The sequence below is a fragment of the Dermacentor andersoni genome, chromosome 1, assembly GCF_023375885.2.
Source record: "Dermacentor andersoni chromosome 1, qqDerAnde1_hic_scaffold, whole genome shotgun sequence".
NCBI classification, from domain to species: domain Eukaryota; kingdom Metazoa; phylum Arthropoda; class Arachnida; order Ixodida; family Ixodidae; genus Dermacentor; species Dermacentor andersoni.
The window spans coordinates 270,085,852-270,105,370 of NC_092814.1; the positions used below are offsets into that span (position 1 = coordinate 270,085,852).

Sequence of the window (19,519 nt, forward strand, 5' to 3'; positions counted from 1 at the left end):
GGGTCTGGATGTCTCAGACAAACTCAGAAAACCAGAACTGCTAAGGGCTATTCTTGAGTTAGAAGCTGAGGATGACGAGCTGTCGGAATGCCTTGAGACCATTGAGGAGAGGGAGCGTGAACTTAAAGAACAGAAAGAGAAAGATGAGCGTGAACGAAAAGAACAGAAAGAAAAAGAAGAGCGCGAACACGCTTTGGCAATGAAGCGTCTCGAGGTAGAGATGGAACGCGCTCGTAATGGAAGTTAGGCACACGGTGCAGGAGAACGAGTATTGTTCAAAATGACTGACCTGATGCGGCCGTTTAAGCTTGGAGAGGACATTGGTTTGTTCCTGGTTAACTTTGAGCGAACGTGCGAGAAGCAGGGGTTCTCTCGGGAAACGTGGCCACAGCGCTTGCTCACTTTGCTACCCGGCGAGGCGGCCGACGTAGTCGCTCGCTTGGAGAGAGAGGAGGCAGAGGATTTCGACAAAGTGAAATCGAGTCTGCTAAAAAAGTACCGGCTGTCAGCGGAGGCGTTCCGTCGGAAGTTTCGGGAAAATGAGAAAGGCAAAAGTGAGTCATATACAGAGTTTGCCTACAGGCTTATGTCAAACATGCAGGAGTGGCTCAAAGAAGAGAAAGCGTTTGGTGACCACGAGAAAGTTCTGCAGTGTTTCGGGCTAGAACAGTTTTATAGTCGGTTACCTGAGAACGTGCGGTACTGGGTCTTGGATAGGCCAGACGTTAGTACGGTGGCTAGAGCCGCTGAGTTAGCCGAGGAGTTTGTGACGCGTCGGGCTCGTGGAGCTAAGGACGGTCAAAAGGGTGAATTTGGCTCCAAGTTTGAGAGGCCAAAGTTCACGCCCATGAGAGCAAAGGGGGACACACGTAGTTCGGATGCGAGTGAAAGCAGTCCGACCGAACGTAAGGAGACGGCGGCAACCGAAGCCGAACGCAGAAAGCGGTTCGAGATGAGGCAAGCGCGCGTTTGTTATACGTGCCAGAAGCCGGGTCACTTTTCGGCGCAGTGTCCAGAAACAAAAACACAAGTCGTGTTTTTGTCTATATGCAGCACTGACGAGAACATGAAGCTTCTCGAGCCTTACATGCGAGACCTCCTCGTAAACGGGAAAGAGTGCCGAGTGCTTCGCGATTCCGCAGCTACAATGGATGTAGTTCACCCCTCTTACGTAGAACCCGATATGTTCACGGGCGAGTGCGCATGGATCAAGCAAGCAGTGGAAGCTCATAGCGTGTGTCTGCCGGTAGCAAAAGTGCTTATTGAAGGACCTTTCGGAGCACTTGAGACGGAGGCCGCAGTGTCATCTATGCTGCCCCCCCCCAGTACCCGTACCTATTTTCGAACAGGTCCGATCACCTCCTGCGCGAGAAGGGGCTTTTGTTTGGTGAGGCTAGCGTTCAGGCCTTAACCAGATCGAAGGTTCGGGAGCTCGCTGCAAAGGCGGTAGTTGCGGGGCCGACGTTGTTGAACGGTGAAGCAATGGCAGAGGCCCAGCAGAGGGCCAAGGTTTATTATGATCGGACAGCCAGGGCCCGTCGTTTTGAGGTGGGCGATGAGGTCATGATATTGCGCACATCGCTAAAGAACAAACTCGACGTGCAGTGGGAGGGCCCAGCACGGATTGTTCAAAAACTGTCGGACGTTAACTACGTGGTGAGTCTGCCAGGAAAGCGGAAAGCACAGCAAGTTTACCACTGTAATCTGCTCAAACCCTATAAGCAACGGGAAGCAGTGGTGTGCATGATGGTAAACGTGCCCGAAGAGCTTCCGGTCGAGCTTCCGGGACTAGGCTCAGTGACAAACAGGAAAGACACCGATCAAGTCATTAGTGACTTAATAAGTAAAGCATCGCTGTCGCCTGAGCAGAAAACCGAACTACACCAGCTCTTACAAGAGTTTCAAGGTCTGTTCTCTGAGAGGCCTGGTAGGACTTCTGTCCTTACTCATGACATAGAACTTACCTCCCCAGAGCCAGTACGATCCAAGGCGTACCGGGTGTCACCCCGCCAGAGCGATATTATGGAGGCTGAGGTAAAGAAAATGCTACAGCTCGGTGTTATTGAAGCGGGTGAGAGTGATTATACCTCCCCTTTGATTTTAGTTGAGGTACCGGGCAAGGAACCTCGTCCTTGCGTCGACTACCGCAGGCTTAATTCCATCACTAAGGATCAAATTTATCCGATCCCTAACATCGAGGAGCGCCTTGAGAGAGTGAGTAGCGCTCAGTTTATTTCCACCCTAGATCTTGTCAGGGGTTATTGGCAGGTTCCACTTACAGAAGAGGCTAGTAGGTATGCGGCGTTCATTTCACCAATGGGGACATTCCGTCCTAAAGTTTTGAGTTTTGGTTTGAAGAACGCGCCATACTGCTTTTCAAGCCTCATGGATAAAGTGTTGCGGGGACAGCAAGAATTCGCTTTACCGTATCTAGACGACGTAGCGATATTCTCCGCATCCTGGCCTGAGCATATGGCCCACTTGCGGGCAGTGCTAACCCGCCTGCGCGATGCGGGCTTGACAGTCAAAGCTCCCAAGTGCCAGTTAGCACAGGCCGAGGTTGTCTACCTCGGACACGTGATTGGTCGGGGTCGTCGCCGCCCCTCTGAAATAAAGGTGGCCGCTGTGCGAGACTTCCCGCAACCGCGCACGAAGACCGATATTCGGTCGTTCTTAGGTGTCGCCGGCTACTATCAGAGGTACATCCCCAGGTACTCTGATATCGCGGCTCCCTTGACGGATGCTCTAAGAAAGACAGAGCCGCAAACAGTCGTCTGGGATGAGACGAAGGAAAGGGCTTTTAGCGCCCTAAAGAGCGCCCTAACAAGCCAGCCTGTGCTACGATCGCCCGACTACACAAAAGGGTTCGTTGTTCAGTGTGATGCTAGTGAGCGAGGCATGGGCGTTGTACTGTGCCAACGGGAAAATGGAGAAGTAGAACACCCCGTCCTGTATGCTAGTCGTAAGCTGACCAGTCGTGAGCAGGCGTATAGCGCCACCGAGAAAGAGTGTGCGTGTATCGTGTGGGCCGTTCAGAAATTGTCATGTTACCTAGCCGGCTCGAGGTTTATCATTGAAACGGATCACTGCCCTCTCCAATGGCTGCAGACCATCTCTCCCAAAAATGGCCGCCTCCTGCGCTGGAGCCTCGCTTTGCAACAATATTCCTTTGAGGTGCGTTACAAAAAGGGGAGTCTCAACGGTAACGCCGATGGCTTAAGTCGAAGCCCCTAACGTGGGAATCAGCCTCAAAATTGCTTGTTACTGATGTTTTTCTTCCTGAGGCAGGATTTTTTTTTTAACTTATTGCTTTTGTGTAGTGTTTCAAAGTGATGATGTGCTTTCTAGTGCAATTTTCCGATTTGTGGAAGCGTTCTGAGTGCTGCTAAACTACTGTAAGGAACTAGGCAGCAGTATAAAAGGGGAAAGAGCCTGGCAGGGCTTAGTGAGGGTTGTGCCGTGCTTGCTGACTGAGCGGTTGACTTTCGGCGTAGTTCTAACGCTTGCCGGAAACGAGAACAAAAATGTCAACTCTCCCGAAGTCACTTTGCAGTGTCCTGTGTGCACCTGAACGTGAGAACGAGGCCTTCTCTGTGCCCTGCGCTCAAGAAACGCCAAAGGACGCCCGACTTCGGTTATGAGCATCATCGAGCGACATCCCTCCGGACAGCGGATGCAGTCCCCTGACCATCGGGATCTCCTTCCCCCGGCGGGGCGGTCTGTTACGTTTCGCCTACAACGCGCGGTAATGCCGGCGCGGATGCAACGGACGCCGGGGCTTCGTTCAAAGCGGCGGACATTTTGGCCCGTGCGACGCCGCCGCAACGTTTCCCCGCCAAGCGTGTCCAGGCGTGTTTCAGTGCCACGTGTCTTCGTGTGTGCGTGTGTGTGTGTGTGTGCCCTCGCTTGTCAAAGCGCGGCAGCCGGGGAGCGGAGTTCCCCGAATGAGGAGCCTGGAGGTCTCTCGGCTCAACCGTTCGCGCCGTCGTGTGGGCGGGTTGGCGATGCGTCACTGCACTCGGTTCAGCAGGTCTCTCGGCTCGACCGTGCGCGCCGTCGTGGGCTCATGCTCCGCCGTCCCGTGACCTTCATCCCGTGACCTTCATCCCGTGACCTTCCCTTTTGGACCGCGACGCCGAGAGTATAAAAGCAGCTGCCCCCGGACGCCAGGAGAGAGGCTCCGATTTGTACTGTTGAGTTACGTGCTCTCCCGTCTCTCCACTTCGGTCGACCTGACCGGCCGCTCTTTTGCTATGTTAGAATAAACAAGTTGTTCTGTTTCCAGTCTTCTCTTGCTTTGCCGGGACCTTCGGATGCTTCCAGTGCCCCAGGCCGCCAGGCCAACGCTACCCTTGGGGCTTGCGACCCATTGGCAATAACGGGCGTCAGCACCGAGACCCCATCAACTCGTGCCAGCGGTGCGATTTCCAACATCTGGTGGCAGCGGTGCGATTCCTACAACGCCCAAGAAGAAATCGCACCTCCAAATCTGCTTATTTTTCTAATAGAAATGACATTGAACGCCAGAGGACTGTATAGCGCAGTATACTTCTTTATTTATTTATTTATTTATTTATTTATTTATTTATTTATTTATTTATTTATTGCTGCACCAGTACAGGAAGTGACATCCGCTTTGGCGTGACACCTTTGAGCAACACAACGCGAACCATGATTGACGCTAAAGTTGCAACTTTCTTGGCAACCTATAAGTGCAGTCTCAAGGTCATCAGACTTGCACGTAACAAATTACATGTAATTAATTACTTGTAATGTATTACGCCTTTTGGTAATGTTGTAATCTAACGACTACTTTGTTTACTCGGTAACGCTCACGGTAATTCAATCTTTTTTTTCAGTAACCAGTTACATTTTTGACGAAACAAGCTCTGGCAGGCAGCACAGCTTTGAACACTTAAATTTCTCGCGAAATACAGAGCCCAAAGGGGCGATAACATGCACATGGATTACCACCTACCGACCTTCAGCGTCCTGCAGCTCGATCACCTTGGCTTGCAGGTTAGCGCACTTCTCTCCGAAGTGCGACCCCTGAGCTTTTCTCTTACAATGAACTTATCTCCCTCTTCAATGAATGCGCTTATAGACGACATTCATAGGCGGTAGGAGCTCAGTCCTTGTGCGCTTAGTGCATTCTATGACTTCTCTGATATAGACGGAAGCTCTTAGCCGTTGAACGCATACGTTTCTACCTGTCTTATATTACCTGACTCATGTACACCTATTTCCTTTTAATTGTAACACACGAAGAGTATTTCTATGGCTGAATAATATGCAGCGTCATATTGAATGGCATTACAGATTTGGCCAGCTTTTAAAGGAAAGTCAACGTTGACTGGCGTCCATTACAATTAGTCGTTTGTCTAAATGCCTAACAAGTGAAGGGCGCCTAATTGAGGTACACCAGATGTTGGCCGACAAAGTAAAACGGCGCTTATGTGGCTCCATAGCGATGGCCACTTCGGACGTGGATGCTGGGGAATCACCTAATAGGATTTTTCAGTTTTTCCCTAGCCCTATCAGGAGCGCCTTCACCTAGCCCCAGCTACAATGGAGCGCTGCGCTTCATACAGACCCAAGACCCGAGTATCGCGGCACTTAGTAACCACAGTCTTTTGAGCAATCTGTTCGTACGCTACTACCCAGCCCTTCGTTCCTGCGCGCACATCGAGCGAGTTTTCAGCGTCGCTGCCGATGTCTTCACAAGAAAACGAGGGAAGACTACAGAATAAAACTTAAAAAACCAATGCTTGTCAAGATAAACAACCTGTGAAGAGCTGCAGAGGGCGCGTTGGAAGACTCAGGCCAACTCGTTCTATTTACTGTATCTGTGTAGTGTTAATAAAAGTAGAGAGGAAAGTAACGTTAAAGTAATTGATTACTTTTTAGCAATTGCTTTCGTGGGGCACTAACTAATAAACTAGACTAACTGCAATCAAATAAATTTTTCAAAGAAGGAATTGTAATTGGTTACTTTTTTTTTCTGTAACGTGTACAAGTCGGAGTCTCCATAGACGAGTGCAGGCCGTATTCCTCAATTCTCAATTCCATGCTGCACGACCCCATTCATAATGCTTTTGTTCGCAAGTGTATCTGTGTGTGAAGTACGAACTCTTTCAAATGTCTCGATACCAGTCATCATCACCAAAAATTACCACGAGTCAGTGGTTTTCATATAGCATTCAGAGTTGTAGATTAGAACGACAGAAAGCTGAGCTAGTTGGTAAGGATTCATTATGCAAAAAAAGGTGAGGCGTGCAGACAGGACACAAGAGAATATAAGTGGACAACACGAACGCCGACTATCAACTGAATGGAGCACTGAGGCGAAAAAAGAAAGAAGACACAAAACTCATCTGCGCAAGCTCTGGAATGGTAGATGAGTTTGCGCAGATGAGTTTTGTGTCTTCTTTCTTTTTTCGCCTCAGTGCTGCATTCAGCTGATAGTCGGCGTTCGTGTTGTCCACTTCTATTCTCTTGTGTCCTGTCTGCACGGGTCACCTTTTTTTGCATAAGAAGTTGTAGAGTTTTGCAGTGCGTAGAAAACTCCCGCGCTCTCTACTCTATGGAGTTAGGATGATTAAACTCTTTCCCGCTAAAGTGTGCGCTTTTCGTTTATTGAGAATCCTTCCCGCTTTATTTCTTACCCGCCGTGGTTGCTTAGTGGCTATGGTGTTGGTTTGCTAAGCACAAGGTCGGGGGATCGAATCCCGGCAACGGCGGTTGCATATTGATGGGGGCGAAATGCGAAAACACCCGTGTACTGAGATTGAAGTGCACGTTAAAGAACCACAGGTGGTGCAAATTATTCCGAAGTCTCCCACTACGGCGTGCCTCATAATTAGACCGTAGTTTTGGCACGTAAAACCTCACAGTTCATTTTTTTATTTGTTGTTGGCTTGAACCCAATATTCCGTTAGGTGGCGAACATATTTTTACTTTCACTTTACTTATTCATTTTAGGCAGAGGAAATAACGCAAGAAAGGAACTTTGATGAACTGTACATGACTTGGAGCTGGCTCTGCCGTCAAATATGTCATTTGGCCTCTATATCCCTTTGGCAAAGGTGCACATAGGGAAACGGAAAAGAAGACGGAGCTGCAATATAACCAAATTACCTTATATCTAACCAGAATTTGTACCATTTGGATGATTTTGTGAGACGCAGCAGTGTTTGTGGTGCCATTATCCACACGAACTGTCCCGCAACGTTGCCGCTTTCGTGATCGTGACGGCAATGCACCCTGCCGCCGTATACCGTGCACATATGACATATCGCCGGTAATGAGATGTCCGCTTTGCAAGTGCACGAGTTGCTCGAAGTGCAATCGCGTGCGGCCTGCATACTTAGCTCGCAGAAATGGCAGAAGGCCTAGTGAGTTCCCGCGGTACAGTGTGGCACCAACGTAATTTCGTGCGAGCACGTCGAGATACTCTTTTCCGATGCAGAGCGCGCCATACGATCGTGTAGGCAGCGCCCACGTATTTCGTTCCCTTTTCTTTTCGTTCTTACATCAGTAAGTACTGCCTGGTAGCATAGATCCTGAGGTCCAAGCTGATGCGGACAAACTAACCTATTTCGTGTCGCAGTGGATCTGTGTGCCGTTTATGCTTCTCAACGGGCACGTCGACCCCATCTGGTCTGTGCCAAAGGATGAGCTGCTCGGTTCTGTGGCCATGAACGAGATACCCAGCTACGTGGACACCATGCTCCTGTTCATTTTCGGTGGCATCCCGTGGCAGGTGAGAACGACCAGCGTACACCTATGTCCATAAACAGTCTTTGTGCTGGTATGCCATAAATCATCCAGAATTGATCCCAAATTTCGTGTTGATTTTTGTCCAGTGAAGCAGAAGTTGCATCACGGAACTTGCAGGCAGATGAACTCATAGAAAACTAGCGCCATACATCCATAAAGCAGCTTCGCATGTATACGGCCGGCTCGACATTGTCCGGATCCTTGGCTACCGTAGCAATGTTTTTAAGCATCTTTGGATCCGCTGCGTAGGCTCTTCAGAAGTTTTTCTATAGAAACATGCTCGTCGAGGTAATAACTAAATTCTACAAAAATCTTCCTATTGACTATGTTGCAGTGTGATATAGGTGACTATAAACATTTATCTTTATTCGTGAGCTCTATATCATGCATTATAAGTGTGTTTCGGCAGAATCTAAACTTCCGGAATTATCCGCCGTCAGTCAATTTCGCGATAGCTCTAAAAGCATATCATTCTTTCGAAACTAGTGCACCACGTAGTATCTCGTCATCCTGTTGAGTAATGCTTATAAATGACGTGTCTCACTTCTCTCATTCGATGTGGTGTCACACCACGGTCAAGGAAATTAGGTTGCGATTGCTGGAGCAGAACACCACCCGCGTGGTGGCATTATCGAATACTGAACAGACAAGGGATTAGCTAACCCGTCCTCAAGTTTACTTTAGCTTGTGAAGATCATGCACGGGGTCAGTGCACCGTCATATTGGTCTGTGAAGACGTGGGTCACTTCATTTAAGAACGAGAGTCTTAGAACACGACCCGCCGGTCATCCAGTAATGTAACCACTGAGGAAAAATTGCGGTAAGTGCAAATACGCTTTTATGACCCGTAGGCGTGTGAAGGTACTTCAGCTTTCTCCGGAACTGGGAGGCATGTGAATGGATGCGTAACAGCGATCTTCCTCGGTCATTTTGGTATGTCAAGGTGTCAGGATGCTCGCGGGGAGTGGCGAAAACGTTGACAACGGAAAAGCAGAAAAGTCGAACGGAAACATGTCATATAATATTGGGCATGATGTCTTTGACAAGAGCTGCAACTATGCACGATTGGTGGCTTAGATTGAAGCCTGCATCTTATAATGACACTCTGATAATGAGCATGAGATCTAGCGTGGTCTGGAAGCACGAGCATTCGTTCCCGCCCGTAAAGCTTAAGACAAACAAAACGAGAAAGGTAACGAGTTCTAGCGTGTTATAATGAACATGCTGCTCTGCTGATTGATTACCTACCACCAAACACTACGGTAACAGATACTTCGCTGCGTGCAGAAAACTCTGACCTTTGAAACACTTTCATGGTACCCCCACGTAGTCAACCACTTCATGTTTTATGTCGCCGAGGTTGATTTTGTCCATAGGTTCAGTATTTTTGGAGCTAAGGTCAGAACCACAAACTCGGTACGTCTCGTCTCACGCGTGGAATCCGTGGTGCGGGCTCAGTGAGCCACCCTTCTTGCAGGAAACATTTCTTAATTGTGGTCTCCAACCGACAAGCAGGGCTTATTACCATAACGCGTGTGTTCTTTAAGTAGGTGCTAGGCACACACGTGCGGATAACAAGCGCTGTGATGGGCCTGTAATAACACAGATTGATTTGTGTGCGTCAACTTCAGCGACCACCATCCGACAATCTACAGTCGGGGCCCTGACATTAAGCCCTGCGCAGTCAGAGGATCGTACGACCCAGTGCTGTCCGCTCTGCCGTAAGGCAGCTGTCTAACCGTCTCAAGATGGTGGTCCAGGCTTAGATTATACAAATGATTTTCGTCGCCTTAAGCCGATGATGCGGGCTTCCAAAGTAGCCGCCGTGACAGTCGGAAAGCCTGACGCCACAAGGATCAAGAATGGATTACCTGAATGATCTTCACAGCGAGCACATGAGGAGGCGCTGCGGGATTTCGAGGCAACTAGCAAGACACCTTCACCAACTGGTGCTAGTGCGAGTGAGAACATGCCTGCAAGGCCTTGTGACCAATCTTAAGCGTACACGCTGATGCAAACGCGAGCTACACACAACGTACGTCAGTCGGATGACTTATTCAAGTGGTGGGTGCCCTTGTGCTCGCACATTGCCATAACGCCTAAAAATTTTGCGAAGGACATGGAAGCAGTACTGGCTCTTCAGCCAGTGATCCTAAGCCAAGTAATACTGACATGAACATGTGGCTGTGACTGAGTGGCCATATTATGAGTACTATTCCAGCCCCAAATTGTCCCATATTATAATTCAGTGGAACTGTGATGGTCTTCACCCTCGCCTTTTCTGAGGCTGGTCCACCATCGTTTTATGCTCGGCTACGTTGGTTGCGGAAGCGAGACAACTACCTCGTTTCTCAGTGGTAGTGCTACGTTTTTCAACCGGCGCGAAATATCATCATTCTGCTAGTTCGAGATTTTTGCATCCCTGTTGTGGAACCATATTGGGGGCCAGGACTTACGGAGTCGCCATCTGTCGGAAGCGCCTCCCTTGCGCAGTATGAGGGATCAAGCGGCGCGCTCTTCGTAGGTTTGGCTTACGGCGCTTAATAAAAACACCACGCGGCAGCCCTCCTATACATTTCTGTAAGTACTCTCAAAACGAGGGAACGTTATTACCGTCGAAGTAATCATCTTGGGCAAACTGAAAGCACAGAATCCTTAACAGACTCCATCTCTCTACCGAATACGTACAGTGAAAGTCACTGTGCGTGGTCGCCGCGATGGAGTCTCCCGAACCGGCTTGCGTGAAAGGTCGGCAGTCGCTGAGCACAAACTATGAGAAATATGGTCCTATAGTGGGCGGTCTGTATAACAAAATGACGCATAACAGAATGAAGCCTCAATACATGCAGCGATTCTGAGAACGGACGGGTTCGCGGCGACCGACTGCGCGTCTGCATGCATGTCCGCGCACAATGTTTCGCTTTCGCTGAGAGCGTTTTCGCACCGTGTTGTGAGCTTTAGGCCGTAGAATATGAGCATTTGACAGTTCGCAAGCAAACCATTGTTGCGTGGACGTTATCAGAGCTCTTCAAAAATGATTTCGTTTTAATAAGGGACTTCGACGCCTACGGCGTCTGTGATATGGGCCGTCGCGACGTTTCAATATATTTTTTCTCTAAATTCTTGGGCGTTTCAATACTACTTCTAAAGTTGCGTCGCACTTTATGCACTCAGCAGGCGATTTCGTGCTGCTTCTTTTTCGTAATCCAGTGCGTTAATTCATAACACAAACATGACCCTATGCCATGCCTTTGTTTAATGCGCTTCAATTACCACTCCCTTTCTATTGCAGTAAACCTGCCGGTGTCTAGCATCAACAAGTTCACAGACAAAACTGTCGTGACATTATCCCGGCAGCGAGCGCGGGCGAACCTCCCAGTGCGCGTTTTCTGCTACTCACCGAGCATCACAGTCCCGGCGCCGTAGCAGAAATATTCCTCGCGTCTGTGTATGCTGCATACCCGAGTTGTAGCTGATGGCTGTTTGCTGGTCCTAAGTTTCGCGAGCCAAGCTTCACGCAGCTTCTTGTCCTGCGGCTACGTGTGAATAAGGCTGACATCGGGCTCCGTTGCGTACCTCCGGCACTGCGGCACCGAGCAGTAGCTTACCATGCTGCACGCCTACAAAGGCAGTCATTACCTACTATAGTGATTTCAAATGTTGTCAAGCTGACACCCCAAGGCGGGAAAGCCTCGCCACTTAATGAGAACCGCAGCGCAGACTTTAAACTTTCGTTTTCAGCTCGCTTCGGCGCTTCTGAAGCAGCCGACGCGGCCACTATGTCCACGTGATCCCTCCTGCCACGTCACGCCGACGGTGGCGCCAGCTTTTCTGGTGGTGGAGCTCGCCCCCAATAGTCATCGTGCAGGTGCAGTTAGGCAGGAGCCTTATTACGGTGTCAGTTCCCATTATCCCCCGGCAAGTGGTGCTCGTAAAATATTTCTTGAACCATCTTTAGCCGCCGTGGTTGCTTAGTAGCTATGGTGTTAGCCCGCTAAGCACGAGGTCGCGGGATCGAATCCCGGCCACGGCGGCCGCATTTCGATGGGGGCGAAATGCGAAAACAGCCGTGTACTTAGATTTAGGTGCACGTTAAAGAACCCCAGGTGGTGCAAATTTCCGAAGTCCCCCACAACGGCGTGCCTCATAATCAGAAAGTGGTTTTGGCACGTAAAACCCCATAATTCAAACATCTTTGCAACCGCTTCCCTCCACCTCCTCCTCGTCCTAGAATATCTTGTGGTGATTTCAATGTACACCATTCGCTGTGGGGTGGCGGGCTCGTCCACGCTTGGGAGAAGCACCTTGTTGGGGCCATGGATTCGGGGAACCTGTAGTGCCACGCAAAGTCCGACAACGTTGTTGTCTGTGCATGTATATCAGAGGCCGCAGCAGGAAACAGTGTCGGTCGAAAGAGGAAGTTCTGCGCATCTCAAAGACGTTGTTCTCGATAATATAGCGGTGACAGATGTGATAACATGCTCCTGTCGCAGTAAATGAGTTCAGAGCCGGAGGAATTACTAAAGCCTGCTGATTTTTTGCAGTCATATTGTATGCTGGGCAGCAAGAAAGCGACTACCAAATTTATTAAACTGCTGACCATTTCACTGTCCGAGACGTTTACAGAACATTTACGAGGCCTGTAGAAAACCGAAGCCTATGTTCTTGAAGAACTCGGGAGGCCCGTTGCTGGAAACGACGTTTAATCAAATCGATTCTGTGGTTCAGAGGCATACCAAAAGATTAAAAAAGAGAACAATGAGCGGCATGCTGCGCCAGCTTGTGGCTGTTTATCCCCATCTCAAGAGTCTGGGCAGTGACTGACACCGCTGCTGGGATTCTACATGAAGACCTCGAATTAATATTAGGCAAGATTTTTCTGGCCTTAGCAGAAGATGTTGCGATGTCTTCTCGTCTCGTCGACCAAGGAAAGTCCACAGGCCATTTAATGCCTTCTACTTCTTCCATACAGACGCCCACTTTCACATCTCGGGAGCTATAATCAGCGGTAAGCAGCCTACGACGGTGTTTTGCTGTGGACCTTGACCTGATAAGCAAGCATACGGTCGCAAATATGCCCAAGCAGCGAAAACAAGAGCTCCTTGTCCGCTTCAATGACATGTGAAGCACATGCGACACACCATAGCATACCTGCCAACTATCCCGAATTTCTCGTAATGTTTGCGAGGAGGAGGAGGAGAAACATTTATTTAAAAAAAATAAAGGACAAGCAGGTGTTTTTCTGCTTGTGCGGGAGGCGCCCTTAGTCCAGGGCTCCTGCGGCTCTTGCTATCTACCGGGCCCGCCGCACCAGTTGCTGCTGGTTACGAGGGTCCGAACTAGTCAGCACGGCCTCCCACTGCTCTGGTGTGGGGTTGGGTATTTGCGGGGCCGCCTTCACGTTGGGGCACGCCGACGTGGTGTGATATAGGGAGGCGTAATCATTACAAAGGGGATATTTGTATGAATATAGTGTAGGGTGTATTGCATGTAGTCTGCTTAAATGGGGGTATGTATTGGTTTGTAGTTGTCGCCATGTTACGGCGTCTTCACGTGAGAGGGTCTTGTGTGGAGGTGGGTATTGTCTGTTCAATCTGTGGTGTTGTAGTATGGCGTTGCATTGTAAAGGTACGGGCTCCATGGATGCGGCCGTATCCCTCTCTTGTGGTGCCCGGGAGGCATGAGCTCGGGCAACAGCGTGCGCACGCTGATTTCCACGGAGGGACTCGTGTCCTGGAGTCCACACTATTTCAACGCCCGGGAATTGGGAGGCTTGTTTGAGGAGTTGGTGGGCGACTGAAGATATTCTGCCTCTCGCGTAGCTACGGCAAGCTGCCTGGGAGTCAGTAATAACTGTGACGTACTCGTTGGCCAGACTAGAGGTGATGGCCAAGGCGATGGCTGTCTCCTCCGCTACGAGGGCGCTGGCAGTGCGGACCGTCATCGAGACCACCTCTTGTAGGTTATAGTCGAGAACACTGGCCGTCGTGGCTGCTTTTTGGGGGTACTGCGCGGCATCTGTGTAGAGTGTGGTGGGGAGACTGCCATATTTTGTCTGTAGAGTTTTTGCGCGAGCTTGGCGACGATCGGCATGATGTTCCGGGTGCATGCTTCTGGGGATAGGGCCTACCCTGATGTGCTCCCGGAAGTCGGGGGCCAGATAGATTGCTTGTTCGTGGCCTTTCGCGTGTGTGGGGTAGCCTAGGGGCGCTATGACTGTTCTTCCTGTTGGTGTGAGGGCTACGCGTTCTCGTTGGCTTGTGAGGTGGGCGTCTATAATTTCTCTTATAGTATTATGGACTCCTAGGGCTTCAAGCTTGAGTGTCGCTGTTCCCGGTGGTAGGACGAGCGCTTGCTTGTACGCTTTCCGAAGAAGTACGTCTAACTCATCTATCTCCTTGGGAGTGAGGGGCAAGTACGGGGCAGCGTAGGCAATGCGGCTCATTATCAGGGCCTGGACGAGCTGTATTATGTCGTGTTCTTTCAGTCCGTATTGTCTGGTGGTGATGCGGCTGACCATTCGCATGATTTGGAAGGTGGTCTGCTTGAGACGTTGGATGGTGTATGCATCTCCGCCGTCCTGTTGTATGTGGAGGCCGAGAATGCGGATGCCGTTTACTGTGGGTATTTCTTTGTCGTCGAGGGTGAGTGTGATGTGGGGTAGGTCATTGAGTTTTCTTCGTGATTTCTGTCGAACGACTAATAGGTCTGATTTCTCGGGGGAGCACCGGAGTCCACTTGTTTTTGCACAAGTCGGTCGCTTGTTGAAGGGCGTCTTGTTTCTCTCCTTCGGAACCAGTGGTCGTCCAGATAGTGATGTCATCGGCGTATATTGCATGCCTGATTCCAGGTATTGCGTTGAGTTTGTCAGGTAATTTCATCATAGCAAATTATTGGGTTTTACGTGTCAAAACCACTTTCTGATTATGAGGCACGCCGTAGTGGAGGACTCCGGAAATTTTGACCACCTGGGGTTCTTTAACGTGCACCTAAATCTAAGTACACGGGTGTTTTCGCATTTCGCCCCCATCGAAATGCGGCCGCCGTGGCCGGGATTCGATCCCGCGACCTCGTGCTCAGCAGCCTAACACCATAGCCACTGAGCAACCACGGCGGGTAATTTCATCATAGCAATATTGAAAAGGGGGGGGGGGGTGATAGAACAGCACCTTGTGGAGTTCCTTTGTTAAGGGTAGGTAACGTCAAGGTTCTGAGTGAGCCAATGCCTATTGTGGCCGTGCGGTTGTTTAGAAAGGCGCGTATATAATTGTAAGTATTACGACTACAGTTCGTCAGGCTTAGGTTTGTAAGGATGGTATGGTGAGCCACATTGTCGAAAGCGCCTTTGAGATCGAGTGCTAGAATCGCTCCGGTGTTGTGCGGTGAGATGTGTTCAAGGACTTGTTCCTTCAGCTGAAGAAGGATGTCGTGGGTAGAAAGGTGGGGCCGGAATCCGAACATTGTTTCGGGAAAGAGGTCGCTGGATTCTAGGTAAGGTTGAAGCCGGTTCAGAATGACATGTTCCAGAAGTTTGCCTAGGCATGAATTCAGTGAGATTGGTCTCATATTTTCTAAGCTGGAGAGTTTGCCTGGCTTCGGAATTAGTATGATGTCCGCGTGCTTCCAGTCTGCTGGTAGCGTACCCGCTTCCCAGTGATGATTAAAGAGGTCAGTAAGAGATTTAATGGTGCCATCATCCAGATTGCGCAGGAGCTTGTTATTTATTTTGTCCTTGCCTGGGGTGGTGTTTCGTGTGAGTGCATGGAGTGCTTGTTGCACCTCAGTGACAGTGATCGGCTTGTCGAGGTCGTAATTGTCGCTCCCGCTGTAGGTTGGAGGTTGTCCTTGTGCGGGTTCGAAATCGCCTATGTACCGCGCCCGCAACTCCTCCAGAATTTCGTCATCAGAACCCGGATGATTTTGGAGGATACGGTGCTTTGTTTACTGGCTAATTGCCTTGCTTTGTGTGGGGTCAAGAAGATGGCGTAGCAGCGACCATGTTTTGGCCGTGCTAAGATTGCCCTGCAACTTGTTGCATAGTTGTCGCCAGTTGTGACGGGTGAGCTCCCCAGCATAAAATTCTGCAGTTGCCGTGAGTTTCGCTATACGTAGTTTCAATTTACGATTATGGTTTTGGCGCTTCCATCTCCTAATAAGGCCTCGATGTGCTTCCCAGAGGTGAACAAGGTGCGGGTCTACGGCAGGTATGTCTGTGGTGAGTGTGATCTGTTTTGAATGTCTGGCTACGTCTTGCTGGAGCTCTCGTACCCACTGCTCGAGATACGTAATACCCGTTGAGGAGTCATCCGCTCGCTCTTTGCGAAAAGCTGTCCAATCTGTGAGTGTTTTCTTTTTTATCGGGTGGCGTGCATGCGTAACGTTCAATGTGGTGGCAAGTATGCAGTGGTCACTGCCCAGAGTTTCCTCGGTGTTGTGCCAGGCAGCTTGTTGTATCCCTTAGTGAGGGTGAGGTCAGGCCATGTATCTCGGGAGACGCTGTTTCCTAGACGTGTGGGGTATGCGGGGTCTGTAAGGATGGTGAGACGGTGCTCAGTGATCCTTGCTTGCGTTTGTAGGTGCGACAATTCCATTGCCAGATTATGAATGGGTTTTCGTTCCTGTGGTTGGTATTGCTATTCGTCCTGGCTGACGGGTGAATCGGCAGGGTGTCCCTGCTCTACTTCCTGTTGTACCAGTGTTCTCACTTTCTTGCGTCGCTGACCTTTTGCGAGCCGTGTTTCTTCAATAACACTTGCCAGTTGCTGGATGCTTTGTTACATTGCTAGAAGCTGCCGTTGCAGTACATCAAATTTCTCCTCGACTTGTGCGATTTCTGTCGGTTTTGCTGATTCCGCGAGAATCATGGGTTCAGAACGTTCCGAAGATAATGGTATTGAGGGTACAGTTATTGGTGTGGAATGCTGAGTGGCAGTACGAGTGGCGTATAGTTCTGCAATGTGCGTGCGAAGTTTGTTGTTTTCTTCATGAAGGCGTTTGTTTTCTTCTCTGATGGCCTTTAGTTCAGCTAGAATTTGCAATTGAACATCAGTATTGTGTATGGGTGAAGACTTGTGTGGGGTTGGTGCTGTGTGTAGACGTGATGAGAGGGTGTTGTCTTGGTGGACTGTGTGAGAGGGGAAAAGCCGTGCTGACCAGCTCACCGCTTGTGATCCCGGTACAGCAGGTCCGCTGAGGTTCCGGGTCGCTCCTGGTTGGTTCCGCGAGCAGGAGCGAGACCTGGAGCGGCAACGCTTCCGTTGCTGGTCTGTACGTGACCGAGACTTCGACCGTGAGTAATCCCGGCGGCTGGTCCTTTGGGATGCTGAGGATGCCTTCTTCAGTCGATCAGGGCACTCCTTGGAAGCCGTAGGATGAGTCCCCTGGCATAAGGCGCACCGGGGGTGACAGGGGTGGTCCTGAGTGGGGTTCCGTGTACCACACTGGGGGCATACGTTTGCTTCTGGAGTTGGGCATACATCGGTCCGGTGGCCGACTTGGTGGCAGATGCGGCAGAAATGCGTGGTTGGTCGGTATGGTTTGCATCGTACTTCACCGCTGTAGTATCGTACGTAGAAGGATACAGCCTTGCCAGTGAATGTGATCACTGCCGCAGCGGCTTGTCCGAGCATACGGGCATGTAAGATTTCTCGGCCAGGTGCATAGAGCCCGTTAAGGAGGACTTCTGTGGGAGTTCCTGAGAGAATGCCGTAAATGACCCCTTTGACGGAGCTGTCGGGTGCCGCCACGTATGCCGTGACTGCAAATTCTCGACCGCCCAGGTGAATTGTAGTGATGTGACGGATGCTCATAGCTAGCTCTTCGTTTGGTGTGCTAGTAATAGCGATGTTTTGTACTGGGTCAATTCTTACAGTAAGAGTCCGTACGTGCTCAGTAGTGGGGTGCTGACATGCCAGCTTGATGCCTTCAGCGACCTGTGGCGTGGTCTAGGTGGCAAGGTTGAGTCCCTCTCGTGGACGGATGATTACCTTGAGGCCGTTTCGGGGCAGCGGTGGGAGTCGGGGTTGTCGGGGAACCGATGGGTGTCGGGGTTGGAGGGCCGGGTGGGCTGGTGGGAGTCGATGTTTTCTTCCGACCACACTTAACAGTGAGCCAGTCCCCTCCGGCAGGTTCATCAGGAAGTGGGATTTGTGCGGGCTCGAGATTCATCTCGGTGCCATCATTGGTGGCCATTGGTGCGCCGAACTGGGTCAAGGTCTTCGGCTAGACCATACCCGTCGTTAGGCTTAGCTGGGCGGGCGCCTCTTGCGAAGTTGAGAGTCCGGTAATTGGTGGAGCAAGCGACTCACAGTATAGATTTGGGTGTCCACGTGTTCCGCTCGACGGAAAGAGTCGATTGAGGCTGGTTGTGGCGGCGCTGACGTCAATTATCCAGGGTTTGGCGATATAAAGGCGGAACCCATGTGCGGTGCAACCGTGCGCAGCCTCTTCTTCTAGTTTTTCCGAATTTAGGTTCGTACTACGATTTTACGAATGTAGCATCACGTTTTACAAAAAGTAATCTCCTTGCGAAAAAAGTTTTAAAGTACTGATAAGATGTGTGTGTGTAAGAGAGAGGGGGTGAAGCATGATTCCAAGAAATGCACGCAAAAAGTAATTGTGTGTTACTTGCGCCGCTTTCTTGAGGCAGTGCAAGACGCCGTACACTATATAGTGGGGTACTTGCTTCGAGCAAGTTTATTCACTATAATACCTGAAGCTCGCAAAATCGGCAATAAAGTCGCTGAAGAAGTCAGCGTGATCTAAAGACAACTTGTTGCTCGTCCGTCTCTGCTGTTCTAAATTTTATGCTGGTTGTGTGGCTGCGTCTGGTTAAATAAATAATAAAGGGCGTGCGCATAGGGAGGGGGTAAGGTGCATATTCTGGGCAAAGCTCTTAAAAATGCGCGTAATATACTTCCTGTCCACTCTCGTTTCTTGTCCACAGGATTATTTCCAGAGGATACTGTCTACCAAGAGCGAATTTCGCGCCAGGGCCTTGTCCCTTGTAGGGTTCGTGGGCATGCTCGCCATGGCTGTGCCGCCCATGCTCATCGGCGCTGCCGTCAAAGCAACAAGTGAGTAAGCGAGGTTTATTTCGTTTTTTTATTATTATTATTCATTTCTACAACCTGCATTTCCTGCACGTCCGGTGTCTGTCGTTATGTGATCTCTGTCGAGAGATCACATAATGGCGCTCAATGGCGCTTCCTTCCTCCGAGCAGGATGGAACGAGACGACGTTCCCAAGTGGCGCCGATCCGACGGACGAGAAGTACGCGCCCATGATGCTGCCCCTGGCGCTGCAATACCTCACGCCGACCGCGGTCTCGTGCGTGGGGCTCGGCGTGGTGGCAGCAGCCGTCATGTCTTCCGCCGACTCGTGCCTTCTCAGCTGCGGATCCATGGCAGCCAGGAATATCTACGTGCCGCTCCTTAGGCCGAAGGCAGGTTTCGCCCACAATCAGGGTTCGAATTGTGCGCGTGCGTAACTCACACATTCGTGTGCGAGCAGCGCGAATGCGTAAGGGCGCGAGTGCAAGCAAGTGTCATGCAGCGGCAGCGGAGTTTCCTGAAATGCTGGCGATGCTATTGCGTCATATGATGGGTGTGATCAGCGTGATATAGGGACATCAATTTAGAAGGGAAATTCCGGGATACATTGCGATCCCGGAATTTCCAGGATCTAGACTAGGATGATTTCTGCTGAGACATGACTTCACAGCTGCTCGGCTTCAAAGTGT

At 50.3% G+C, this 19,519-nt stretch overlaps 2 protein-coding genes across 2 annotated transcripts in view; one reads left to right on the forward strand and one right to left on the reverse strand.

Moving 5' to 3' along the window:
- The window catches only part of LOC126548494 (cytochrome P450 4V2-like), a 365,265-nt gene that overhangs the window by 323,045 nt on the left and 22,701 nt on the right, over window positions 1–19,519 (reverse strand). The window lies entirely within an intron of this gene.
- Window positions 1–19,519, forward strand: part of LOC126547626 (high-affinity choline transporter 1-like) — an 80,177-nt gene that overhangs the window by 46,578 nt on the left and 14,080 nt on the right. Inside the window, exons 8-10 of the mRNA XM_050195527.3 lie at window positions 7,610–7,762; window positions 18,725–18,854; window positions 19,002–19,222. Coding sequence (XP_050051484.3) covers window positions 7,610–7,762; window positions 18,725–18,854; window positions 19,002–19,222 — 504 coding nt within the window. The remainder of the gene's footprint in view (window positions 1–7,609; window positions 7,763–18,724; window positions 18,855–19,001; window positions 19,223–19,519) is intronic.